Here is a 24,142-nt window from a genome sequence, read left to right on the forward strand (position 1 = left end):
AATTGGGCTGATTTGTGCATATTAAAACTGGCATCAGCTGATGGTTGAGCGTATCAGTATAAGCTGATTAACAGACAGGCAAATCCCAGGGCAGCCCAGTGTGGTTGTGGAACATGTGTGACTGGCCCCTGTGTTAATCAAACTGCCATTCTACCAGACCACAGTGGATGTTGCCAAACTAACTTTTGGAAGACTGAAAAGAAGAATGCTGTGAAAGAAAACAGTGAGGCTAGAATATGTATACGTAATATATAACATCCATAAGCTACTTTGGAACTGTAACATTATTGATAGCTGTAGCTTAAAAGGAAGGGATAGGTACCAAAACCTGGCAATAGAAAATCAGCCCAACATATCGTTAAAAAAAAAAAAAAGCATCAAAAGAGCACCATATATCAGCGATCCCGACTTCTATAGATTGGTACCAGCATCACCATTGAAAAACCCCATCGGTCAACATCTAATGTACGTGTGGAAAAGGCCTTATCTGCATATGTGAATGTATATAATGTTTGATGTGGAGACCTTGATGATCTTCTGCAGGTTCCTCCAGGTCTCTTCTAGTGCTTCCATTGTGAACCAGGTATAGGGGTTGGACGCCACCTGATAGCTCTTGATCTGCTGGTCAAGCTCGGCCAGCTGGTTGAAGTCAGCCTGAGCTGAGCTCAGTGAGGCACGGAAGGCCTCATGAGCTTCACGCAGTGCTCTAATCTCCTCCAGAGAGTTGCACCTCACCGGGTCTGTTAGATCTTCTTCTGCATTCTCAAACCAGCTGTTGAAGGCTGACGCCTTCTTGGCGAATGTCAGGAACAAGTCTTCAACCTGGAGTGGAGAAGATATGATACTTAAAACCAGTCCATAAGTTAGGGTATGTTAAAATGTTTTAATTCAGCTGTTGAGGTTGAGTCATGGCAACTGGACTTCTAGTTTTTAGCTCTTTTAGGTTTTTTGACCTAAAAACTGGACGACTGAGAATCTTCACGGACTTACTTCAGCTAAATGGTCTTATACTTGTATAGCGCTTTTCTACACTCAAGTGTACTCAAAGCGCATTTACACCATTCACCCACTCACACATTCATACACCTGTGGAACAGCCACCGGGGGTGGTTGGGGTTCAGTGTCATGCTCAAGGACCAGGAAAGCCAAGGATCGAACCACCAACCCCCTGGTTCATGGTCGACCTGCTCTACCTCCTGAGACACAGCCACTGCAGCCGAATGGCAGGTTTGATTTTGAACAGTATAATTTCAGTTTGTATTTTTGTGAATGAACAAAACTGTTCAAAGAGCCTCTACTCAAGCCTCTTTACCTTTCTGAAGTGCTCCTGAGCCTCCAGAAGCTTCTTCTTGCGAGTGGACGAGTTGGACAGCAGCTGGTTCCAGCGCTTTATCAAGGCAGCATGACGAGCTTCAATGGCTTTTGATTGGACGTGCTTGGCAGCCAGCAGCTGATCTTTTAGGGCTGTGATGTTTGTGATGCCCTCCTGCTGGAAGGCCTGGAGACCTGCATCAAATGTCTCCTACAAACACAAAAATAAGAGATGTCAATTGAGAGGTACAGAGGGAATGTAGAATACTGTTTGGAAGGAAGGAGGGCGTACCTGCTTGGTGAGCAGAGTCTGCACAGAGGACAGGTCTCTGCCATAGTCATCAGTCTTCAGGCTGTTTTCTTTCTCACCTAAATACAAACCACATCCACAGGTTCAGTAAATGACTGGGATAAAAACTGAGAGTCCTGCCTAGACTGAATATAGTTTAACTCAGGTCTCAAGAAGATGCAGCTTTGTATTTGGAGAAATACAAAGTCAGGATGTGATTAGCCTAGCTTAGCATAAGAATTGGAAGCGAGAAGCATGAGGCAACAGCTAGTTGGGCACTCTCAAAAGAAGGCCTATAAACAAAAACTAATGCATACATTGTACCGCTCTTTTTTAATCCATACTCAACAAGAAATGTTAGCACTTATGAAAGTGAAAGTGACTTAACTGGCCAAGTATGGTGACCCATACTCAGAATTTGTGTTTCTGCTTTTTAACCCAATCCCAAGTGAACACACACACACACCGTGCACACACACCGTGCACACACACCCAGGGCAGTGAGCAGCCAGTGCTGTGGCACCCAGGGAGCAGTTGGGGGTCCGGTGCCTTGCTCAAGGGTCTCACCTCAGTCATTGTATTGTTGGACGGGGCGCTGGCTGTTCGCTACATGACTCCCTATCCATTAGGCCACAACTGCCCCCTAATTCTTTTTTCTTTTCTTTCTTTTTTTTTTTTTTTTTTAATGTGCAGTACCAAACCTGGCAACATCACTGTGACAACTGCACACACTGAATGTCGCTGTTACTGAATCTGGCTATTCTTCACCCAGAAACTGAAATACTTCCAGGATGTAACTCATTCTGATAGTAATGGGCATTTTCACTTAAATTTCTGTTTTATTCCTGACTTACTATCACCATCCGACAAAGCAGTCATCATCATCTAGTCATGAGTGTTAAAGTAGTTGCCCTAAACATGTGACTGCTGATAACAGTGTACAAGTGGTCACATCATTATGCTATCTATTTTTAACAAACCTGCGTGAGGATGCATCATTAGCAAACCTGCTAAAGCTTGCAGGAAAAATCTACCTGCTTCTGTTTATTGATACTATAATGAAATTGCTAAATGAAATAGTTTCTGAGCCTTTCGAGAACCTTGATAGTCTGAGGCAGGACAGAATGTCAACAAAGTACCTTACAGACCCCTGAACATGATAGAAATCAGCTTCTCTTTTATCAAACACAAAGCTTCCTATGTTCATACCAATCCAGGACTCCACCACATCAGCTTTCCAGTTGAACTGCAGGAAGGCAGAGTTTTCATCCAGCTTGGCCTTCCTCTGAGCTGCTGCCCTCTCCAGCTCAGACACTTTGCCTCGCAGAGCTGACATCTTGGCACTGATGTTGTCCACATGATGGTTGTTCTGTTACAGTGACAAAAATTACCTTAACACTGCTTCTGTATTCTAAAATAAATCAAAATAAATGAGGCAGCGGATGGAGTACACATGTTCTCAATAGCGCTCTGTCAATCTCAGATTATTACACTTTATAGTCAGTCAAATTTATTATTAGTTCGTTCTAATTATCCAAGAAAATGCCAGCGAGACAAAAGTAAACCGACAAGTCCAACATTAACGAAGAAGAAAACCCTGTTAACACTCCCGAGGAATCATCGGTGGATGTTAACGTTAGTCAAGTTTAGCATTAAGGCTACGGAGGCTACAAACACAGACCATCATGGAAGCAATCGCGAAATTAAACAGCTCCTTTGGCACGAAATTTGATGTTCTTTCATCGACATTAACAGAGGTGAAGGTATCTCTTGCCAATATTTCTGCCAGAATTGCTGAAACTGAGGAAGTTCACAAAACCCAAAATTGAGTCGCTTGAGAAACAATACGCAGACCTGGAATCAGAGTGTGGGAAACTCGGGGGAAAGACTTCTGATTTAAAATCAAGGTCTCGACGCCAAAACATCAGAATGTTTGGAATTAAAGAAGGAGTCGAGAAGGGTAACCCTACAGAATTCGTGACTGAACTTCTGGAGCAGGTACTGGGCGAGGGGGATTCCCACAGGCCAGTTCAGATCAACAGAGCACACCGATCGCCACAGACCTCGGGCATTTACTGTTCGAGTCCATCACTACCAAGTGAAAGAGCGCATTCTACTCTTGGCAAGATCGAAACCTCTGCAATTTGATGGCAAAGCGATACATGTTTTTCCGGATATTTAAAATAGCTAGCAACTCCTTTAAATATTTGGGTATAATGATCATAGAAAACCTAAATTGTTATTACAGTCGAATTGAAAAAAAAAAAGATAGATCACTTAATAAGGATATTAGCTATTGGAAAATGCTTTCCATGTCTATGATAGGTAGGATTAATGCTATAAACATGATAGCACTACCAAGATTTTTGTATTTTTCAAACTATCCCATTTTGTTTATCCCCCTACACAATTTTAAACAACTAGAATCTATAGTAGCCAGGTTCATTTGGGCTAATAAAACTTCGAGGATTAACAAGAAACATTTAAATAAACCAGAGGATCTAGGAGGATTTAGCCTTTCAAATTTTAAATATTATTATTGGGCAGCTAATTTAAACGCATTGGCATGGTGGAGGAAAACTGGTTTGATGGAAAGCAGCAGAGGAAGCATCTTGTAATATATCATTAACTGCCCTGCTTAACAGTCCTACTAAAATAGATATAAAAAGCATTAAAGATAACACAGTCATTTCTAATTCAATTAAAATTTGGAAACAAATTAAGACACGTTCGAAAATTCCGGATATGTATTTGGATACTCCAATTTGCAACAATCATGCGTTCCCTCCTGGATTACATGATGTTTTCTTTTCTAAATGGAAAGATAAAGGTATCTTAACAATTCGAGATCTATACAAAGAAGGAATGTTTAGTTCGTTTGAACAACTAAAACAAAACTATAACCTGACTTCAGCAAATTTTTTATGTTATTTACAAGTTAGAGATTTTGTAAGAAAACATATTTCCGATTTCGAAACAGAGAGGTTGCACTCTACCTTAGCGGCAATTGTTAAAATATACCCTGGAACTAATGGGAACATATCAAATTTTTACAAATTATTTTTAGGGAAGATGGATACCAGCACAGATAAAATAAAACGTGACTGGGAATTAGAAATGGATATTAACATTCAAGACCACGTTTGGGAGGAATGCTTAAGTAATATACATAGATGTTCTGTGAATGCAAGATATCACTTGATTCAATTTAAAGTCATTCATAGACTCCATTATTCTAAATCAAAACTCCATAAAATGTTTCCAGCAATTTCTCCATGTCGTAGCAAATGTAAGATATCAACAGGTACCCTGTGTCACTCTTTGTGGTCATGCAGCAAAATTAAATCATTCTGAAAAATTTCTTTCAATTTTTTACTGATGTATACTTAATCAATCTGGAACCTGATCCCTGTGTAGGACTTTTAGGTGCAGGTGATGCTTCTTGCGATAAAAATAAAACAAGCAATCTTCTTTTGCATGATTATTGCAAAAAAAACTCATCCTACAAATGTGGAAGGCAGAGGCCGTCACCACTTTTGAAATGTGGGCTAGAGAACTGGGAAATATGTTGCATATGGAAGAACTGCGATATATTTTAAAAGACAAATTGTCCGCTTTTAAAAAGATTTGGAATCCAATAACACAATTCTTACTGACAGATTGAAAGATTTGGAGACATCCACAAGGTTATTGTGTGTCTCTCATCTATTTATTCTTGGTTTATTTGTTTTATTTATTTGTTTCTTTTGCCAACAATGTCTGATTATACCTTACTGTAATTCTTTGTCCCTGCCTATGTTGTAAAAGAAGTGCAAAAAAAACTTTACTATTCATATGTGCCTTTGGATATAAAAATGTAAAACCTTCTACAGACATTATGACCCGTGTTGTTGGGTGGGCTGGGAGGTAGGGTTTGGAGCTGCTGGTGTGCCTGATGTGTAATACATTCTTGTATTGTGACTTATGGGTGGCACTGTATGTATATGTTTTCCAAATGAAAATAAAGAGTTTAAATAAATAAATACTTTTCCACAGTGCTGTATGGCAAGTACCTTCTTGATCAGCTCTTCTCCGTTAGCACACACATCGTTGACTCTGTCCCTGTGCACAGTGAAGTCAGTTTCAAATGCTTCATGTTTTTTCAGCAAACCCTGTTGAAAACAAGAGCCTGACACTCAGTAAAGCTCATCATCACTTACTACACTTAAACACTGAATGTCCTGTTAAATTGCAGTGCTCTTGTTAGTAACTGAAAACCACCTGCACAGCAGCCAGTGTATCTCCGTAGTCCTCACTCCCCACTAGATTCAACTTCTCATTAATCCAAGCTTCTTCCTCTTCCACATTGGCCACAAACTGCTGGTATTCCAGTGACTCCTCCAGCCTCTGGCCCCTGCAAGGAAACACACATCACACACATTAACACACCTGCCTCTGTGTGTTAAGTGTCCCAGGCTGCATTGTGTCCAACTGGCAGACTGTGTACCTTAGCAGACTCACCTTGCTCCAGACAAGTCTTTCAGTTCCTTCCAGTGGTCGACAAACTGGGCGAGCCTCTGCTGGATCTCCTCCTGGCCAATGGTGTTGTCATCAGATAGCTTCTTCCCAGTTTCCAACACCGACTGGAAGCACACAGAACAAAGAGATCCAATCACTGTCTACTGAGCCAAAATATCTCAGCAGACTGACAGTTGACAATAATGCAACCCAAATCCTGCTCAAAAGGTAAAAGGCTCAAAGCATGCTTTTGAGACACTCTGTTACCTGTTCAAATCAATTGAAGGCTTGCTTTTAGGGATGAAAAGATCCCTCTCCTACCTGAATGGCCGGTTCATGGGCTCCCAGCTCAGCCTCCAGTCTCTTGTGTTTCTTCCTCAGATTCTGTACACCTGTCAAATCACGTCCATAGTCCTCCGAACTCACAAGCAACTTCTTTTCTCTATGTACGGTCAGGGCAAAAATAGGTTCATTTAATTTGTCTTTTTCTTCTCATGAATGAATACAATAAAAACACAGTAATTTTCACTACTGATATTCTTCCAGATAATAATAATATGAACTGAGAAGGAACTTCTCATACTTAATCCAAGACTCTTCATCATCCAGGTCCCTGAAGAACTGATGCAGTCGGTGGGACTCGTTGAGTTTAGCCCGACGGCCAGCAGCCATGCTCTTGATCTTGGCGAAGCGGCTGTTGACAGCATCTCGCTTGTCCTTCACCTGCGAGGTGTCGAAAGCGTTGCTCGCCATCAGGCTGTCAGCCTGGCCATTCAAATCCTTTAGACGATCCTAGAGGGAGGAAAGAGGTGGTCAGAATACCTTTATGTTTTGAATACCTTCTCATTAGGTGAGAATTCTCCAATGTTCCCTGAGGTATAGCTGACCTATATGTAGAGCTATTGGTAATGTGCTGCTTTACCTCATGGGCAGAAATATCAGCTTCCAGCAGCTGGTGTTTCTTCAGCAAGTTGTTGACTGAGGCCAGATCTTTACCATAATCTTCAGAGGCAAGAAGGGCTTCCACCTGAGAAGCAATAACATGTATGAGCCTTTGAGATTATTTTCTATACATTAGTGTGTCAATCGGACGTGTCACTCTGACCTCAGACAGCCAGAAGTCGAAATCCTTGATGCCCGTGTTAAAATTCTGCTGCTTGTTGGCCTCTTTGAGTTTCTGGCTCTTCTCAGCAGATTTGTTGACAAGGAACTGCCACTGTTCATCCAGAGCATTGAGACGCACCTAAGAAATACACACCGTTATACTGCCTGTCAATCTCATTTCTCTTAAGCCTCATTTGTCAGATGAATGACAATACAGACATACCTTAACTGCGTCCTCGCTGCCAGCACAGGCTCCTCTCTGGATGAGGGCATTGCCAGTGTCAATGACACCACGGATTCTGTCGGCATTGGCGTGCAACTCTGCCTCAAACGCCTGATGTTTCTGATGCTTACTCTGACAGCACAAGAGGTAGAAGGGAACACATGAGAACCACAGGGTGATTTATGGTATATGTTCAGAACTCTCTTTAACTTGTGATGGGTCATTCAACACCCAACATCTAGCAATGCTTTCATACTTACATTCAGCACTTTTGCCTCTTTTGACCAATTTTGACCAATAAATGGTCTGAAACTATATGAGGCTCACATCAAATATGAATTAGTGTTTGATAAACTAGAAGGTGGAATACATAAAATTAACACAGAATGGCAACTATGACAATATGCCTGACATTGATAGGCAAATAGGACACACAAGCTAAGAAAAAAAAAAAAAAAATGGGAGTGCCGAGGAAAACTGCAACAGAGCTGACTTTGAGGAAACCTATTGGTGGAAGTCACTTCAAGTTTGCTTCATGTTTGCCTCTTTCTACAATTGCTTTTACAGCTGGCCTACAAAGCATAATAAATAATAATAAATAATGTTAAACATGAGGCACAGAGCCAGTTAGGGACCAGATTGCTTCTCACAATGTAGAATTTGTCAGCTTGACACTGAGGCTGCACAATTAATTGCTTTTTATCTCAATTCAGATCCCCCTGTTATCTCATTGTCACATGACGATTCTGCAGGGTTTGTGGTAGCAGGGAGACTTGTTGCATCCAGTGCTTCTTTTTTCCACACTGCCAAGTTAACCCTCAACAGGAATGTGTTATATTGTGTGTTCATATGAGCTGTACACAGAAAGAATAGTGACTCGAAAGCAAATTGAACATCTGACATTGTGAAAAGGAAGACTTAACTACACTACAATGAGTCATTCTTGAGAGTCTTCAACTGAAAATAGGGAAGATGAAACAAATATTTCCAACCTCATTGCATTCAATAATAGCAACTTTGTAAAGATCAGGTTGTTACTTCTACCATAATATATAAAAAAATCTAATGCAAAAAATAATAAAGAGAGCATTTCATTGGTCAGAAACCAATGATCCAGTCTTAAAAAAGAAAAAAACGTGATTTATATTTTACTCAGTGCAGCTCTACTTGACACCAGTGTCATGCTCACAAGCTACTGTAATATTGGTCAATAAAAATAATTTTATTTTCAGGTCCAATTTGATGAGTTCTGACTGCAGACTCAAACATCTGAAGCAAGTTTAAAGGTAGCTCCCCCAAAATGAAAATAAAAACTGGAAGCCACACCTGACAACTAGCAGCATTATTGATAGAAAAACCTAGCATAAAATATGAATATAAACATAGAATTAAGCCAACATATTTTAAGTTAACAAAATTAAAACCCAAGTAAAAAAGAAGCTGAATAATGAGGGACAAACTCAAGATGGAAGGAATGCTTGTTCTATGTCGTGTCTACACACATAGCAAAGACACAGACACATGGAGGTCAACCTCCTTTGTTGTTAGTCAGCTGACACGCTACTCAGACTTACCAGCAGCTTGGATAGCTATAAAAAATAAGACAGTGAGAGAAAAATTCAGTCTTACTCTAAGCAGGACAAAGAGAGGGATTTCACATGGTTAAGGAAAACGATTGTCAATGAAACAAGACATTACAATTTCAGTTTAACATCTGGTTCATTTTGTGACTTCTCCAACTGAGCTAGAACCAGTCACAATTTGTATGTTTCTTGAACCTTGTTTTGTTCTCCTGAACTTTTAAAAAATGTTTTTACAAAGAACAAACTGTCTTTTTTTATACACTGAATTACACCTAAAACCACTTCTGATGTCTATGTACTGCTTTTAGATCAGCTGTGTTGCTATGAACTTCTGTGAGTTCAGCTATGCATACCTGAATGTTAGTAGGATCTTTGTAGGACTCATCAGTTGCAGTCTGCAGCTTCTCGCTGATCCATGCCTCTATCTCGTCCACATCCCGGCTGAACTGTTGCAAGGTCTGGGATTCACCAAGCTTAGAACGCTTTTCGATCATTTGGGCCTTCAAGCGGCGCCACCTTTAAAACAGCACATTTTAAAAAGTTAAAAAGTCAGCTCAAACACATTATTTAACAGGAAGGTATATCATGTCTTAGAATCTAAAGACATAACATGCGGGGTTACATGTATGTATGTTCATGTAAAATGCCTTGAATAAACAATGTTGTCCAACAGTCTGTCGTTAAATATTAAGGTGACTAAAACAAGAGGGACCTTGAGATACCAGGTCAGGAATAATGCAGCAGGTTATTTTTTTTCTTGAGCTATTTAATTGACGTGGATAATTTCTTTGTAGTTTGCACAAACACTTTATTGTTCAGTGTTATCTGTAAAATTAACATCTTGGAACCATCTTAGCATTACATATTCTCACTTTAACATAAGATGGATTGGTGTGTTCTACATAAAAACCCAAATATTTCCTACCTGTCAAGGACTTCATTGCGGCGCTTGAAGATCTCAGGTTTGGCATAATGGTCAGCTCCAATCAGCTGATCAGCAAAGGACTGCAGAGCAGCAATCTTCTCCTCCTGTACAGCAGGACAACATTTTACCATTTACAGCATTAGTGTTTAATTTTAAAACTTTCGCTCCGTGATGAACCACCTTACTGACCTGCACATTAATGGCCTTGTCAAAGTCTTCATGCTTCTTGATGAGGGCCTCCACACTGTCCAGGGAGTCACCTTTGTCATCACTGGCTAGGAAAGCTTCACGAGCTGCCATCCAGTTCTCAGCCTGTTCACAGTCCCTGTTGAAGAGCTGGTGAGGAGAAGATAACAGTCAGTGGAGGGACAAAAAGCAGCTGTTAGAGACAACATAATAGCCATTTCTAACTTGTCATCTCATGGTGATCTCATCTCAACACTTCATTACCTGGAGTTCAAGGCACTGGTCCAGCATCATGCGACGTTGCACCCAAGCCTTCTCCAGATCAGCACGCTCACGGTCTAGAGCCTCCAGTTTCTGCTGAATCTCAGGACTGGCATAGTGTCCTCGTGCCAACAGTTGCTGACCAAACTGTTCAAAGGCCTGGAAGGTGCCAGCACGAGCATCAATCTCTGTGCGGTGTTCCTGGAAAGATTTAAACATAAAAAAGAAAACAAAGGAAACATGGGTGGACATTGTAAAATGGGCAATAACATTTGCAATTTTGTATAGAAACAGAAGGTAGCAATTTAGTACCTGGTGTCTTTCCAGAAGGGCCTCGGCTCCGGTCACATCTTTGGCCAGCTCCTCGGAGGACACAAGCCCTCGGATGCCATTAATCCAGGACATCAGATCTCTATGGAGAGATAAAGAAGTTGTAGGTACTGCACATATCTTAGAGCATCTTGTGGACCTTAACCACACTTTAAAACTAGTTATTGACTCAAACAACAAATCTGACTCAGTGACTCTCCTCTCCTCACCTGAAGTCAGAGAGGAAGCGTTGCAGGTCATGGGAGTTGCCCAACTTGTCTTTCCGCTGGTCAGCACGTCCAACCAGACTGCTCCAGGCAGTGTTCAGCTCAGTACATTTCTCCTGGATGTCATCCACTGCCTCTGGGTGGGACTGGATCAGACGCTCCGCTGTCTCACCAAGAGAGTTCACCTGGACAGAGGTGCAGGGGGAAAAAAAAAAAACTGTTGGAAGAAATACATTTAATATCTTATATTGAGCTAAAACTATATTTGACTGACCTTATCACCCAGAGCTGCCAGATCTCTCTCAAATCCTTCATGTTTGCGCTGTAGAGCCTGAACACTGGCCAAGTCGTGACCGTAGTTGTCAGTGTTGAGGGCCTGGTTCTTCTCCTCAATCCACTCCTTGGTTTCATCAGCATCCCTGTAGAGGCACAAACACAACTTAGGTCACATGATCTAAAAGAGAATCACAGACAAACAGCGTGACGAACTCTGTGTTGCACTCTCGTGTCTCTCTTTAATGTCGGTGCAGCACTGTATTCACTGTTTTATAAACAGAAAACTTTTACACTTAAAGTATCTATATTAGTGCATTTTTGTTTCATGTCACTTAGGCACACACTGAGCTTTCAAAACACTGCAGGTGATGTCACAGACACTGCATGTGTTTTCCTGCAAGTCTTTGGTTCTTACCTGTGGAATCGCTGCACCTCATGGGCACTGCCCAGCATGTTGCTCCTTTCTTCAGCCAACTGCTGCAGTGACCGCCAGCGATTATTCAGCTCCTGGACATAAAACAACATTAAACTGCATTTTACACACATCACAGCCCCTTCTAGTCTGTTTCTTCTAGTTCAGATGCAAAAATTGCTACTTGCAGCAGACGTAATGCAACTGAACAGCAAGTCTTTGCATGATTAAGTCAAGATTACAGATAGGGTGTGAAATTAGGAGAAAAAAACATTGTAAAATAAACTAAGATCAACTTTTAAGGTGAGGTGAGAGGTGCTAAATTAAATACAAAACGTGAGTGTACTGGTTATCTCTAAAATGTTAAGTAATTACAATGTCCTATAATACAAGTGTATTTGTTTCAAGATGTTGAAGAACAATGAAGCTAGTTGCTTGGAAAAACAGAAATGTTCTATTAAATAAACAGAAGCCTGTGTAAACAGTGATGTGTGCCTGGCATAATTTTTCACGCACAGCCATGTTGTGGGTAGTATTGTTCTTCCAATAGCTCCTAACCACTGAGGTAGCTGTGTTTAATGACTGATGCTCCTGTACCTTCTTATATCTTTGTGAATTTTCAAAGTCTGTGTTCTTTTTTATGAAACAATTCTGTACCACGTGGAGTCATACTGCCTTAGACAGTTTCTTTTTTAACATTGTTTATGTAGGTAGCCTCAGTTTTGTTTTCTACTTTATGTAAATGAAGATTGCAAACATGTATAGTTTGTGCTTGATGTTACATTGAGGCAGAGGCAGTGATGGACAAACAAAGGCAAGTGGATAGTGAGGGTGACATGCACAGGAATAAACACATGGTAAGAACATTACACAGTATGAAGACAAAGAAAATGTTCCATACTGCAATAAACAACAAGATGAATCAGGACAAAAGGACAAACATATCCCATAAGACACACTAAGGAACCAAACTAAAGTGAACACTTAACACTAGAGTCAGGTTTCAGACGACATCTGAGAGCAAAAGGAAACTATAATGATGATGGGGTTAGTTTGCTGAACTCAGTGCAGGACACCGGAGCAAAAGGAGGAATGATTTCATATAAAGTCAGGATGGACTAATAAATCTTACCTTGATAGTGTTAAAGTTAGCCGTTGTTTGAACAGCCAAGCGTATATTCTATAGTCAAAAGTAGACAAAACATGGCAGAAAGATATGGGGAAAAGGAGGAGGACAAAAAAGACAATATCAGTCAAGAGTGTTATGAAACTGTTGGGCTTCTTCCAAGACTATCCAAAATGTAACACCAAGGAGGACAGAGTGAGCATAGCAACTATGGGTAGAGCAGTACCAACCACTCAACCCTGAACACCAAATTATGATAAATCAAACAAGATAAATGCTTGAGACATAATATAAGTTCAAGGGACATGTAAAAGACTCATTAGTGTCATATTGAGCGAAGACATGTAACATTAAGGGCCCATGCTCATAAAATGTCATTTTGGTCACGACTACAGTAAATGCCAGAACTGACACAATTCTATAAAACATGAACCCTATTCTGTCATGTCATGCACAATTACAGAGTATTAGATCAATACTGACAGGCTGTCAAATCTCTGCAGTTGATGCATTTTGTCTAAAAATACACATGACAACTAAATATCTGAATATCTTTTTTGGATCCAAAAAGGATGTTCACCTTCCACGGTGATGCGGTCTTTGAATCAGCTTCATCCTTTAAAAGAGAAAAAAAAAATCATGATGTGAGAGACATTTCATTACTGTGATACCTGAAAAATTTAAAATATCAAGCAAAATGTAAGTAAAGGTTATGATATGTTAGATGTTATGGTTACAACCTTTCCAGGAGCAGCACCCAACAACTCTTGTTGCTGCAAATAGAATAAAAACATGATATCCATTAATTTACATCAAAAATGTGGAATATGGGTAATTTGGTTGATCTGTGGAGGTAGAACTTACTTGAGCCTGAACCATGGGGGCTTCCTCAGCCATGAGGCCTTCAGACTCCAGCTCAGATGCCACTTTGTTGATGTCCCTCAGGCGAGACTCATTGGCCTTTAGGTCCTGCATCAAAAAAAAAAAAAAAAAAAAGATTAGTCACCATCAAAAGATCCTTTACTCTGAGTGAGACATTATCTCAAACAACTACATGTACAAACAAAAATAAATAATTACACTTTTGGATACACACAGCATCCAACATTGTAATTAGGTAAAAAGCAGCTGAAATACTGATGCGGTAATGAATGAATGCAATAACAGAGGGACACAGAGGACCAAAGAGGATGCAAGTTTTTAGACAGAAGCCACCGTGCCGTACAGTGAACAATAGGCAACCGGAACACACTTGTATTCACAAATGAAATGCTGTAAGATTGTATTGAGAAGCAGGAGCGAGGGGGCCAAGGCTATACCAGATGTGGGTCTCAATAGAAAAAACAAGGTGAAACATCTAGGTATATTACCTTCTGGAAATCATCAAACTTTTTCTGCAGGACCTCAACTTGCTCCAGGTCTGAGCCAACCTCTTCATTAGTGAGGGCGCTCTCCTTCTCATTGATCCACTGCTGGAGCTCATTGGCCTCACGGAATAACATGAACTTTTTGCAGCTCTTTTCCAACATGTCCTTGCGTTTCTCCCCTAGCTCCAACAGGGTACCATACCTTGAAAAACAAGGTAACATAAAGATTATCATTAGAGAACTACTGGAAAGTCACTGGCAAGAAAAATACTGACATGCTTGTACGGTGGGAGCTTGCGCACACAGAACATGAGTTTTATGAATCGTAAATGCAAAAAAAAAAAAAAAAAAAAAAAAAGAAAGAAAAGAAAAAAGGAGGGTTGTGAAGTGTTATTTTAATCCTGACTACAAACGAACAAGAACCAGCTCAAGTTGTCACCACAGGCTCTAATCAAATCAATTAATGTGTCTTATCATCACTGTTATATCACGGCTCATTTTTCGGATTGAACAAGACAATTTTGTTGAGAATCTAATTTGCATTTATTGCTAGTTGTCACTTCATTTCTTTGCTGAAAGCATCATCATCAGAGACTAATTTTAGCTTGTCAGTGTCTACACCTAGTCATTAAAAAGGGTCATTAAACACTGGATGCAAAGCGGCTACAACCTACTAATTTCCTTTTCCCAGGATGTGGCAGTGCCAGCAAATGACAGGGTAGACAGGTTAGACTCACAGCAAGCTATGGAGACAAAAACCTTGCAAGGTCAAGCTGCTGGTGTTTACACCCTGACTTTTATGTTGATAATACTTCCTCTTTCCTGTCAGCTGTTCAGTCACCACACAGGTAGATGTGTGGCTTAGTTTTTAAAAGGGAGGGAGGGGTAACTGGACAGAGGTGAGGGAGAAGAGGAAAAGTGGTGACTGAAGTTTAAGCAGGGCACCACAGACTTATGTTGGGTAGCTCTTGCCATATGGTGTTTAAAACAGTCTAATAGGTGCTTTCCTCTTGTATATGGTTCAGTCTTTAGTGAGGATCAAGTTAATTAGTTGTGTTCTTTGAAGGACTGGTTTGAGCCGTACTCAGGGCCTTTGCACACTCTCTGTGCCAGGGCAGAAACCCCAGGCCTCCCTGGTGAGTGTTGGAACCTTTTTTTCTAAAGGAGTTGTGGACCTTTTTCCTTCTTTTCTTGTAATGCGTTGCTTATTTTTTAAAAGAACAAACTGAACTATTTTTGGACAACATTTGGAGTTTCCTCTTTTCCTTTTTTTGGGGGAGCTCATTGCTTCTTTTTTTTTGGTACCCAGTAGATCTTAGAAGGACTATTTGTTATTTATTTTTTTTTTTTTTTGCTATGGAGTATTTGATTTTCAGAAATATATATGTATCATAAGTATATCCTTTTTTTTGTATTGCCATATATTTGAACAACTGCGAGGAGGTCGGTGTCAAATTAAGGGCAGCTATTCTGATTTTTTTTTCTTTCTCTAATAAATACTCCATTATTTGACCTTTCAACCTAACTACCTTTGTAATTTGTATCCTCCAGGTGCTCTTTATTGTTTTTGGTTCAGGCAAAGTGAGGACAGTAGGACAGTAACTACCCAAACATTTATGTGACATAGCTCTGAATAATAAGCCAATTGTTACAAGAACAATACCAGATTTACTTTTTCCAAGAAGATGTTCAGTCAAACCAAACACTGATCTGAGATACCTGACAGCACGTCCCTTATAAGCAGGAAACAGAGATTTGTTGCAGCATTTTAACATTTTATAGAACACAATACAAACCTTATGAGATAACAAGCAGAATGATTATACAGCACTGATGGTGATAGCAAAAGTTTTAAATTTCAGGGAGAATGTCAAGGGGGAAATGTCAAGTTTTTACATGTTAGGAAAAGTAGAGAGAAACAGCCCAATGAGTAATAATATGATGCTGATGTGTTAGAAAAGGAGAAAAAAAAAAGAGACTGTATTTACCAGATCGACTACTGTCATCAATGGCTGCAGTTAAAGCTCAGCGTTTGTAACAACAAAGGCCTGGTATGTAAAGTGTCCTATTGTTAAAGGTGAGTAGCGTCATAGTATGGCATAACTATGGTCCTGATAAGAACTGATAACGAGACACTGAATGGTGTGACAATGCCTGAATCAAATGAGTGCCATGCACCTTGGACCTGGGGTAACCTAAAAACATAACCAAAGCCTAGTACACACAGAGCAGAATGGTTTATAAGGCATGTCACAGCTTATGATACAATAAGAGGAAATCAGAAATTAACATCAACAGACAAGCCTTGAGAAAAGTAGTATGTGAGAGGTGGGCAAAGATACTTCTATCACTCTACTAAATAGAAGGATACAGGTGAAGCAGACAAAGTGTAGCACAACATGTGGGTTTTGGGGTTGAGATGGGATGTAAAAATGCTAATGATTTTTACTAACATATGAGCACAAGAACACGAACAAGGACACTGATTCCTACTCACAGCTCTTCCACCTGCTTCATGCGCACAGACACGCTGCAGGCCTCCTTGGTGACAAGCCTGCTCAGCAGCAAGGCAGGGTGAATGCACAGCAAGGCAAGATTAAATTGTTAAATATAATGAGAGGACAGCAGAGGAGACAGACAGAGGTCAGGGGCAGGGTGATTAGTGTTAAAAAGGGAGCAGAAAATCTTATTTAATGGAAATAAAGAGAGGTTAAAAAGCAGAGAAAAGACTGAACACTAAGAAACAGTTAAATCTAGTAGGAAAGAAGAAAAGTTAATGAACTACACTACTACAAAGTATAGATGTTATAATGTGGATTTCTTACTGATTCTCAATCTGTTCTTGGCGCAGTGCAATGCTTCCATGTTCATCCAGCAGATTTTCTCTGGAAGATGACTGAGTGGGGTCCAGCTTCTTGACATAAGCAGCTGGAACAAAGCCCTGGCGATCATTCACCTCCACCTTCCACCAGTCCTGCAGCAAAGAGGGAACAATACTTACAATTCATGATATAAATCCTTTTGCTAATATTTCCTGCATTTTATTTAGGCAAATACTCATATGGTCATTACATACGACAAAATTACATAATATTTCTAGTAATATTCTAAATATTTATTTTTCAACAAATTCAAGGAGTATTGTTTGTGTACCCAAAGTCTGAAAATAGTTTACTCTGTGCAATAGAGCTCAAGAGTTGTCCAAAAACTATTCACTTAGTCACATGTTCCTTCTTTATTATAAATACGCAAACTGTAGTTTGTTTTGACTCAGTTCCACATAAACCATCTTGGTGCCCCAATTAATGAATAATCTGCCACAATGCATGATTTCCTTGTTTGAGAAACAAGGAAAAACTAGTGAGTTTCAAAAAACTAGTGAGTTTCAAGTCATTACTGAACTGTATTTAAAAATGAAACTATACATGTGTGAGAGGTCTTACAGATTTCCATCATTAGGAACCAATAAGCTTGGGGCTGAGAAATTAGAATTAGCCTTAGGAATTTGTTGAATATTGTCAAAATGATTAATCAGTTACTGATCATTAGTGTTTGCAATTACATACTTTCACTGTGCACACCTTATATTAATTTACCTTACAAACAGCTTAACTTTCTCCTAGTATAATTTAAAAAAATTTGTTGAAGCAGGTATATTTTCTGGAGCAGTTGGGCAGGCATCCTATTGTAAACTGAACTGGTTTGAACTGTACCTTGTTGGTGCTGTTGAGTAGGGTGAGGATGTCCCCTTTCTTCATGGTTACTTCACGGGGGCTCTTCTCCTGGTAGTCGTACAGGGCCAGAACCAGCTCCTTCCCGGTCTCATCATCTGTTGGCGCCACTTGTTGCTGTTCAAACAATCAAACCATCACTCATTTGTATTCTCTAAAAACTACAGAATATTAGCTGATCAGGAAAACCCATCCATCTAGCTTTCAGAAGCTCTACAGTGCAGTAAAAAAACTGCACCAAGAAGCTAAGCACACATGCTGAGTTGAGATGTGAGAAAAGGGGGATTACCCTGCAGGACTGAGCCTGTTCCTTTAGGCCCTGAATGCTGCTGCCATAGGCACTCAGGTCAGACATCAGAGCCTCATGCTTCTTCAGCAGAGCCTGTGCAAGACAAATTATTCAGCTCAACTGTATTTGTCACAGAAAAGGTAGCGATAAAAAAAACTCACGATGAGCTGCAGCACATTCAGAATGCTGCTGCTCAGGTCCTGACTAGAACAAAGAAGTACAACCACATTACTCCTGAACTCAGATCTCTGCACTGGCTTCCTGTCGCTCAGAGAATAGTACTTTTAACTTGTCTTTTATTTCTGTAAAGCCCTTTGAATTACTTGTGTATGAATTATGCTATATCAATAAACTTGCCTTGCCATGAATACACAGAACTGAAGGTGGAAATGCTGAATGGGTCAATAAAAATACACAGATGGCAAACTGATCTTGATATTGACTTTGAAATTATTTATTTTTCTATTAATTTGCTATTAATTGTTTTTTTCAGATGACCAGAAATGTTTAAGCATACACATTGTTATACTTCAGACTAACTATCAAACTTATTGAACAGACAATTGTATTAAGAAAAGTACACTTAATGAACAGGATGTATATTTGAAACAGATGAAAATGCTGTGAAGCAATAACAATGGATTTGTTACTGTAGACTTTTTGTAGTGAATATGTGCCCTATACTCCCTCCATTCACATACCTCAGCAGAGTCCTCATCTTTGCCATAGTCAGTGCTCCCCACGATGGGCTCCTTTTCCCTCATCCAAGACTCAGCTTCATTGGCATCAGCAAAGTACTGCTGGGCCTGCAGAGAGTCCTCCAAATCCTGTCTCCTCTGGGAGGCTTTAGCCTTCAGTGTATCCCAGCGTCCATGTAGTTCAGCCAGCTTAGCTTTCACATCCTCCCCAGCAAAGTGTCCTAGTAACCCCACACATGATGATCAGCATTTGAATGTTAGGACACTTGCTTAAATGGCCACTGTTATCTCTCAGAAGACACCAAACAAGGCTTAAAATTGAAATGACTACCTTCCTCAGCCATTGCCTCCCCTTTCTGGGTGACAACCTTGATGCGAGGCTCATGACCAGTTATCTCAGCCTGCAGTGCCTGATGCTTCTTTAGCAAGTTCTGGACACCAATCAGGTCTTTCCCTAAGGAAGAGAAAAAAAAAACAAACAAACAAAAAAAAAAACATCAAGAGAAGGCCACTGCTTAATTATGTAAATCAACGTCTTGAAGGAGACTTTATATAGTTTCATCAAACATGAGATAAGATAAGAAACCTTCATTTGTCCAACAATGGGGAAATTGCATTGTTGTAACATCAAGTACACAGCAGAGTGCCAGAAGTAGCAAAGATGTCAGATAAATAAGAAACTAAAAATATAAAAAAAATACTAAGTGGAATAAAACTATAAAGTTACAAGAACTATAAGTGTGTACAGTATGTGTGTATATATCTGAATTTCCCCCATGGGGGATGAATAAAGTATCTATCTATCTATATAGACATTGACAGATAAATAAATAAATACCAGGTAAAGTGACTACATTATATTGCACTGATGTGATTTACCTTATACTACAGTATTGTACATTACAGCAGATGGATGACAAATGTAGTGTTAACATATCCTTTATTTTGATAGTACTATACATTACGGTGACATGGATGATGATTATTTCAAATTTTACCTCTGTTTGTAGAGGCTGCGATGGGCTCTTTCTCACGGATCCAAGTCTCTTCATCCTCCACATCTCTGAATAGCTGCTGAAGCCTGAGAGAGTCTGACAGTTTCTGTTTGCGTGCAGCCATGGGCTCACGCAGGGCTTCATAACGAACAACTAGAGCTTCCTGTTTCTTGCGGATGTTGTCAGCATCAAAGTGTCCAGCCTCTTGGAACTGGCGAGCCTGGATTGTTATGCCATCAATACGATCCTAAGAGAGACATTCATAAAAGAAGTTTTACATTTGCTATTCCACTGCCATTTACAAAAACACTGTATTAGCCATGCCCTCATAGTGATTGCCTAGCATTGTGTACCTGGTGAGCAGCCACATCGGCCTCCAGTAATGCATGTTTCTTCTGCAGGTTTTGGACGCTGGTTAGGTCTTTTCCATAGTCATCTGAAGCCAGGTGGCCCTCAACCTCATACAACCACAACTCAATGTCCTCTACGTTCCTGTTGAACTGCTGCTGCTGGTTGGCTTCACGGAGCTTGATACCTAAAATAAAACAAGAGAAATCAAAACAGCCCAGACTGTCATCAGTAATGGATGTTGCAAGCCTCAATTCATGGTCCATCACTATTTACATCATACATAAATAGCAGTATGTTTCCTAATCAGTACTTCTCACTCCCTTTTTATAATGATAACAAAACTGTGCCTAATTCTGCTCCAACCTAATCCCTGACTACAGTCTGCCTTTGCCTTTGCTGTCTAGTTATCATGTCATAGGAAGCATCCAAAAAGAGACTGCATTAACATAGCCTTAAAGTCAGCAGCAGAAACATAGTGTTCATGTGAAAAACCAATCAACCAGAAATATGTGCTTGGATACATGCGACTGGCCAATATAGCAACTTGTCAGAGGACCTCAAGCTGCATTGCAAAAACACTGCACCAGATTACAACATTTTTTTGCATAAGGTTGCATTGTTTTCATTTCGTATAGAGTCGAACACAATCTACCTTTTCTAAGCAGTAATGCTATTATTCAATGGACTTCTTCATCTGCACTTGGTTACAGAGATCTTTTGTACTGCCATGCAAACCCTATCTGCTGGTAAACTCAGTGTGTTCCACTGCTGACCAATACATTTCCTGCACATCACTTTTCTCTTTATTGTAATATTGAATTGTGTAATGATTGGCTGATTATGACTTTTTTTTTTTGTTCCCAGGTCTCTCTGAGCTCAGTGAGATTACTTAATTAAATATAGTTTCTAAAAATCTTACACTATAATACAGTTAACTAAAAATTTCCTTTGACATCTTATTAAATTAGTACAGGGATGAAATCTAATCTATCCATATACACTAGTACCTTCAATTTCAGTCTTAAACACTGTTTATTACTGCTTTCCCCTAGCCAGTACCTTTGAGCTCAGTGGCTTCCAGCAGTTTTTTCCACTGCGAGCTGACCTCCTCCATGCGGCAAGCCACCTCAGTGGAAGCGTAATGCTTTCCATCCAGTAGCTCCTGGCCAGACTTCTGCAGAGCATCGATGCGGCTTTGGTTAGCTGACAGCTCAGCCTCAAAAGCCTGGTGTTTTTGCACCTTGCCCTGCAAGTTGGAGGGATCCTGTTGCCAAGAAAGGAGTCACAGAAGTTGGAGGATGCAACAGAAAGATAAAAGGAGTTTAACACTGGAAAGTACAAATACATTTCAAAATGGAGACTAAATGTATCTCTACAAAACCCAATGTGCAACACTCTGATAGTACCTTGTAAGCCTCATCAGTTGCAGTCTTCATCTTCTCATTGATCCAGCTTTTAAGCTCATCAGAATCCCTGAAGAACTGTTGCAAGTGGAAAGAGTCCTCCAAGGCAGCACGACGAGACTGAGCACGCTCATGCAGGGCATTGCGGCGACTGAGCAGCTAAATGTGCAGAACAACAGAAAACGTGAGAACATTAATTACTGGCTATCTACTTTAGCATTATGTGCTTGTATTTGAGATAATATCTACATGCACTTACAGCATCTCTTCGGGTAGCCACATCTTCTTTAGCATAGTGGTTGTTCTGGATCAGTTTGGTAGCAAATTCATCTAGGGCCTGAAGACGAACACGATGAAGACAATTAAGACTATATTCTTTTCAACCAGTACAGAAGACTTAAAGGTGGAATGTGAATCGTGTAAGGAGATAAGCTGGGGTAACTTACAGTGATCTTCTCTTCCTGTGCACTAAGTGACTTCTCAAAGTCTTCATGTTTCTTCAGCAGTGCCTCTACACTATCCAGAGAATCACCAAGGTCTTCATTCAAGAGGAAAGCCTACACAATGAACATGCAACATTAAACACTTGCACATTACATTTATGAACTAGTTATATTATACCAGGGAAACTCTTTCATGAAAACAGGTATTAATTTTTGTTGATGTATTAGGTTACCTCTTGTTTACTCATCCAGTTGTCAACTTGCTCAGTATCCCTGTAGAAAAGCTGCAGGTCCATGCACTGTTCATACTGTTGCCTACGAATCTCCCATAACTCCAGCAGAGACTCCTTCTCCTCACGAAGGATCCCCAGCTACACACAACAACACGCACCACTGAAACCATGGTACATAGTCGTGTGCTGGTATAGATACCAACGATAACATTACATCCAAAAGAGAGAACAATGGATTCTGTCATAGACTTACCTTTTCCTTGACCTCCTCAGATGCATAGTGTCCTGTATTGAGCAAGGTCTGGCCAGATTCATCAGTGGCTCTAAAACTGTCCTCATGGGCATCAATCTCTCCCTAAAAAACAAAGAAAAACACATGACATATTTTTTTATGTGTAACATAAAATGACATTGTATTTTGTATTCAGCTTTTAAAATTAAATGATCAAGATGAGTGACCTGTTTAAGTCTGAAACACCCATGTTACAGGAAAATTTACCTTATGCTCCTGGTGACGATCTAGCAGAGCCTCAGCTCCAGCCACATCATTAGCTAGTTCATCAGCATTGATCAGGGCCTTCATCTCTGTTACCCAGCTGGTCAGATCTCTGAAGTCAGCAGTGAAGCGCTGCAGTCTGAAAGACATTATGACAAGATGCTTGGAGTTAGCAAACATCTGAGAGATGACACAAATAACCCATCAGTAATCAAGGCTTTGTGCTAGAATGTTTACTCAGAAATGTATTTCACTTTAACAATACAGATACGTGAATATAGCTGACTCAAGGTGTCAGTCTGAGATACAGTATATTTTTATGTCAGAATCTGGTATTTTACCGATAAGAGTCATTCAGACGGGCATGCCGTTCAGTGGCTATAGTGTGAATTTGTTCCCAGTTAGTGATGAGTTCGTCCTTCTTCAGGTGAATCTGGGAGGCATTTTGGGGATGTGTCTGTTGCAGGCGCTCTGAATCACCACCCAGTGTGTTGACCTAATTGAAGGAGCAGAAAAAGTAAGGACAAAAAGAAAATAGAACAAAGTTTTACACTTCATGGCTGTCCCATGTGTGGATATTGTGTAGAGCAGCATATATCCTGCCTTATCTTCCAGAGCAGCAAGATCTCTTTCCAGACCCTCATGTTTGCGCAGCAGAGCCTGCACACTTGCCAGGTCCCGACCAAAGTCATCAGAGGCCATCAACTGCTCCTTCTCCTTGATCCAACTGATGGTCTCATCCACATCCCTGTCAATCAGAATCAAATGGAAAGCATGCCAATATCATCAACAAAGCAAACAAAGACATAAACACTAGAGACATAAATACAAATAAACAAGCACAGTGTGTTACAGCTGTCCACACTTCTTCCTGGTTTACCTGTTGAAACGCTGCACCTCAGCAGCCCCAAATAGCTTGCCCTGCCTCTGCTGGGCCAGGCCCTTCAGGCGCTGCCAGGAAACATTGACCTCGTCCTGTTTGCGTACTATGAGCTCAGCCTCAGGATGGGCCTCTTGTATCAGCTTGGCTGCCAGCTGGTTCACCTCATTCACACGTTCTTCATGAGCTGCCAGGTCTGTCTGAAACTCCTCAAACTTCTTTTGCAGAAGCTCTACATGCTCCAGGTCCTGGCCCAGCTCCTCTGAGGTGGCCATGGTCTCCTACAGGTAAAAGTGGAGCAAAAACATTGAGGCCAACTTCAAACAACTTTTATGTAAAAGCTATAAACTGTACTTATGTGTTACAGTTACACTGTTTAAATAAGGTCATTTCTAACCATAAAGTCAAATTTTCAAGTTGAACATTCCTAATGAACAGCAACATTGACTAATAGGCACCATTTCAATCTCTAACCAACTAAACTAGATAATCTAATAATTGTAGCAATGTAGTCAACTTTAAGATTC

The 24,142-nt window shown here is 40.3% G+C and overlaps 1 protein-coding gene across 8 annotated transcripts in view; it reads right to left on the reverse strand.

The window, feature by feature from the left end:
• sptan1 (spectrin alpha, non-erythrocytic 1) overlaps positions 1-24,142 on the reverse strand; it is a 38,757-nt gene that overhangs the window by 3,664 nt on the left and 10,951 nt on the right. For 6 of the 8 annotated variants that reach the window (XM_026298123.2, XM_026298129.2, XM_026298127.2 and 3 more), the window contains 43 exons: positions 23,616-23,896; positions 23,339-23,483; positions 23,077-23,231; positions 22,739-22,874; positions 22,493-22,594; positions 22,240-22,377; positions 22,010-22,120; positions 21,823-21,900; positions 21,567-21,722; positions 21,220-21,424; positions 20,163-20,344; positions 19,813-20,056; positions 19,146-19,268; positions 18,818-19,035; positions 18,117-18,209; positions 17,810-17,944; positions 16,922-17,070; positions 14,100-14,298; positions 13,594-13,698; positions 13,470-13,502; positions 13,310-13,345; positions 12,736-12,783; positions 11,607-11,698; positions 11,190-11,334; positions 10,919-11,100; positions 10,692-10,791; positions 10,383-10,580; positions 10,122-10,268; positions 9,933-10,036; positions 9,361-9,523; positions 8,999-9,013; positions 7,425-7,556; positions 7,203-7,340; positions 7,020-7,124; positions 6,681-6,889; positions 6,419-6,539; positions 6,101-6,222; positions 5,861-5,993; positions 5,653-5,751; positions 2,810-2,969; positions 1,604-1,680; positions 1,313-1,522; positions 526-822 (listed from right to left, as the gene is read on the reverse strand). In XM_026298123.2, the coding sequence (XP_026153908.1) occupies positions 526-822; positions 1,313-1,522; positions 1,604-1,680; positions 2,810-2,969; positions 5,653-5,751; positions 5,861-5,993; positions 6,101-6,222; positions 6,419-6,539; positions 6,681-6,889; positions 7,020-7,124; positions 7,203-7,340; positions 7,425-7,556; positions 8,999-9,013; positions 9,361-9,523; positions 9,933-10,036; positions 10,122-10,268; positions 10,383-10,580; positions 10,692-10,791; positions 10,919-11,100; positions 11,190-11,334; positions 11,607-11,698; positions 12,736-12,783; positions 13,310-13,345; positions 13,470-13,502; positions 13,594-13,698; positions 14,100-14,298; positions 16,922-17,070; positions 17,810-17,944; positions 18,117-18,209; positions 18,818-19,035; positions 19,146-19,268; positions 19,813-20,056; positions 20,163-20,344; positions 21,220-21,424; positions 21,567-21,722; positions 21,823-21,900; positions 22,010-22,120; positions 22,240-22,377; positions 22,493-22,594; positions 22,739-22,874; positions 23,077-23,231; positions 23,339-23,483; positions 23,616-23,896 (6,021 nt within the window). The remainder of the gene's footprint in view (positions 1-525; positions 823-1,312; positions 1,523-1,603; positions 1,681-2,809; positions 2,970-5,652; positions 5,752-5,860; positions 5,994-6,100; positions 6,223-6,418; positions 6,540-6,680; positions 6,890-7,019; positions 7,125-7,202; positions 7,341-7,424; positions 7,557-8,998; positions 9,014-9,360; positions 9,524-9,932; positions 10,037-10,121; positions 10,269-10,382; positions 10,581-10,691; positions 10,792-10,918; positions 11,101-11,189; positions 11,335-11,606; positions 11,699-12,735; positions 12,784-13,309; positions 13,346-13,469; positions 13,503-13,593; positions 13,699-14,099; positions 14,299-16,921; positions 17,071-17,809; positions 17,945-18,116; positions 18,210-18,817; positions 19,036-19,145; positions 19,269-19,812; positions 20,057-20,162; positions 20,345-21,219; positions 21,425-21,566; positions 21,723-21,822; positions 21,901-22,009; positions 22,121-22,239; positions 22,378-22,492; positions 22,595-22,738; positions 22,875-23,076; positions 23,232-23,338; positions 23,484-23,615; positions 23,897-24,142) is intronic. The other 2 variants (XM_026298125.2, XM_026298128.2) reach the window with 1 other exon arrangement.

This window comes from Mastacembelus armatus, chromosome 12 (assembly GCF_900324485.2).
Source record: "Mastacembelus armatus chromosome 12, fMasArm1.2, whole genome shotgun sequence".
NCBI lineage: Eukaryota > Metazoa > Chordata > Actinopteri > Synbranchiformes > Mastacembelidae > Mastacembelus > Mastacembelus armatus.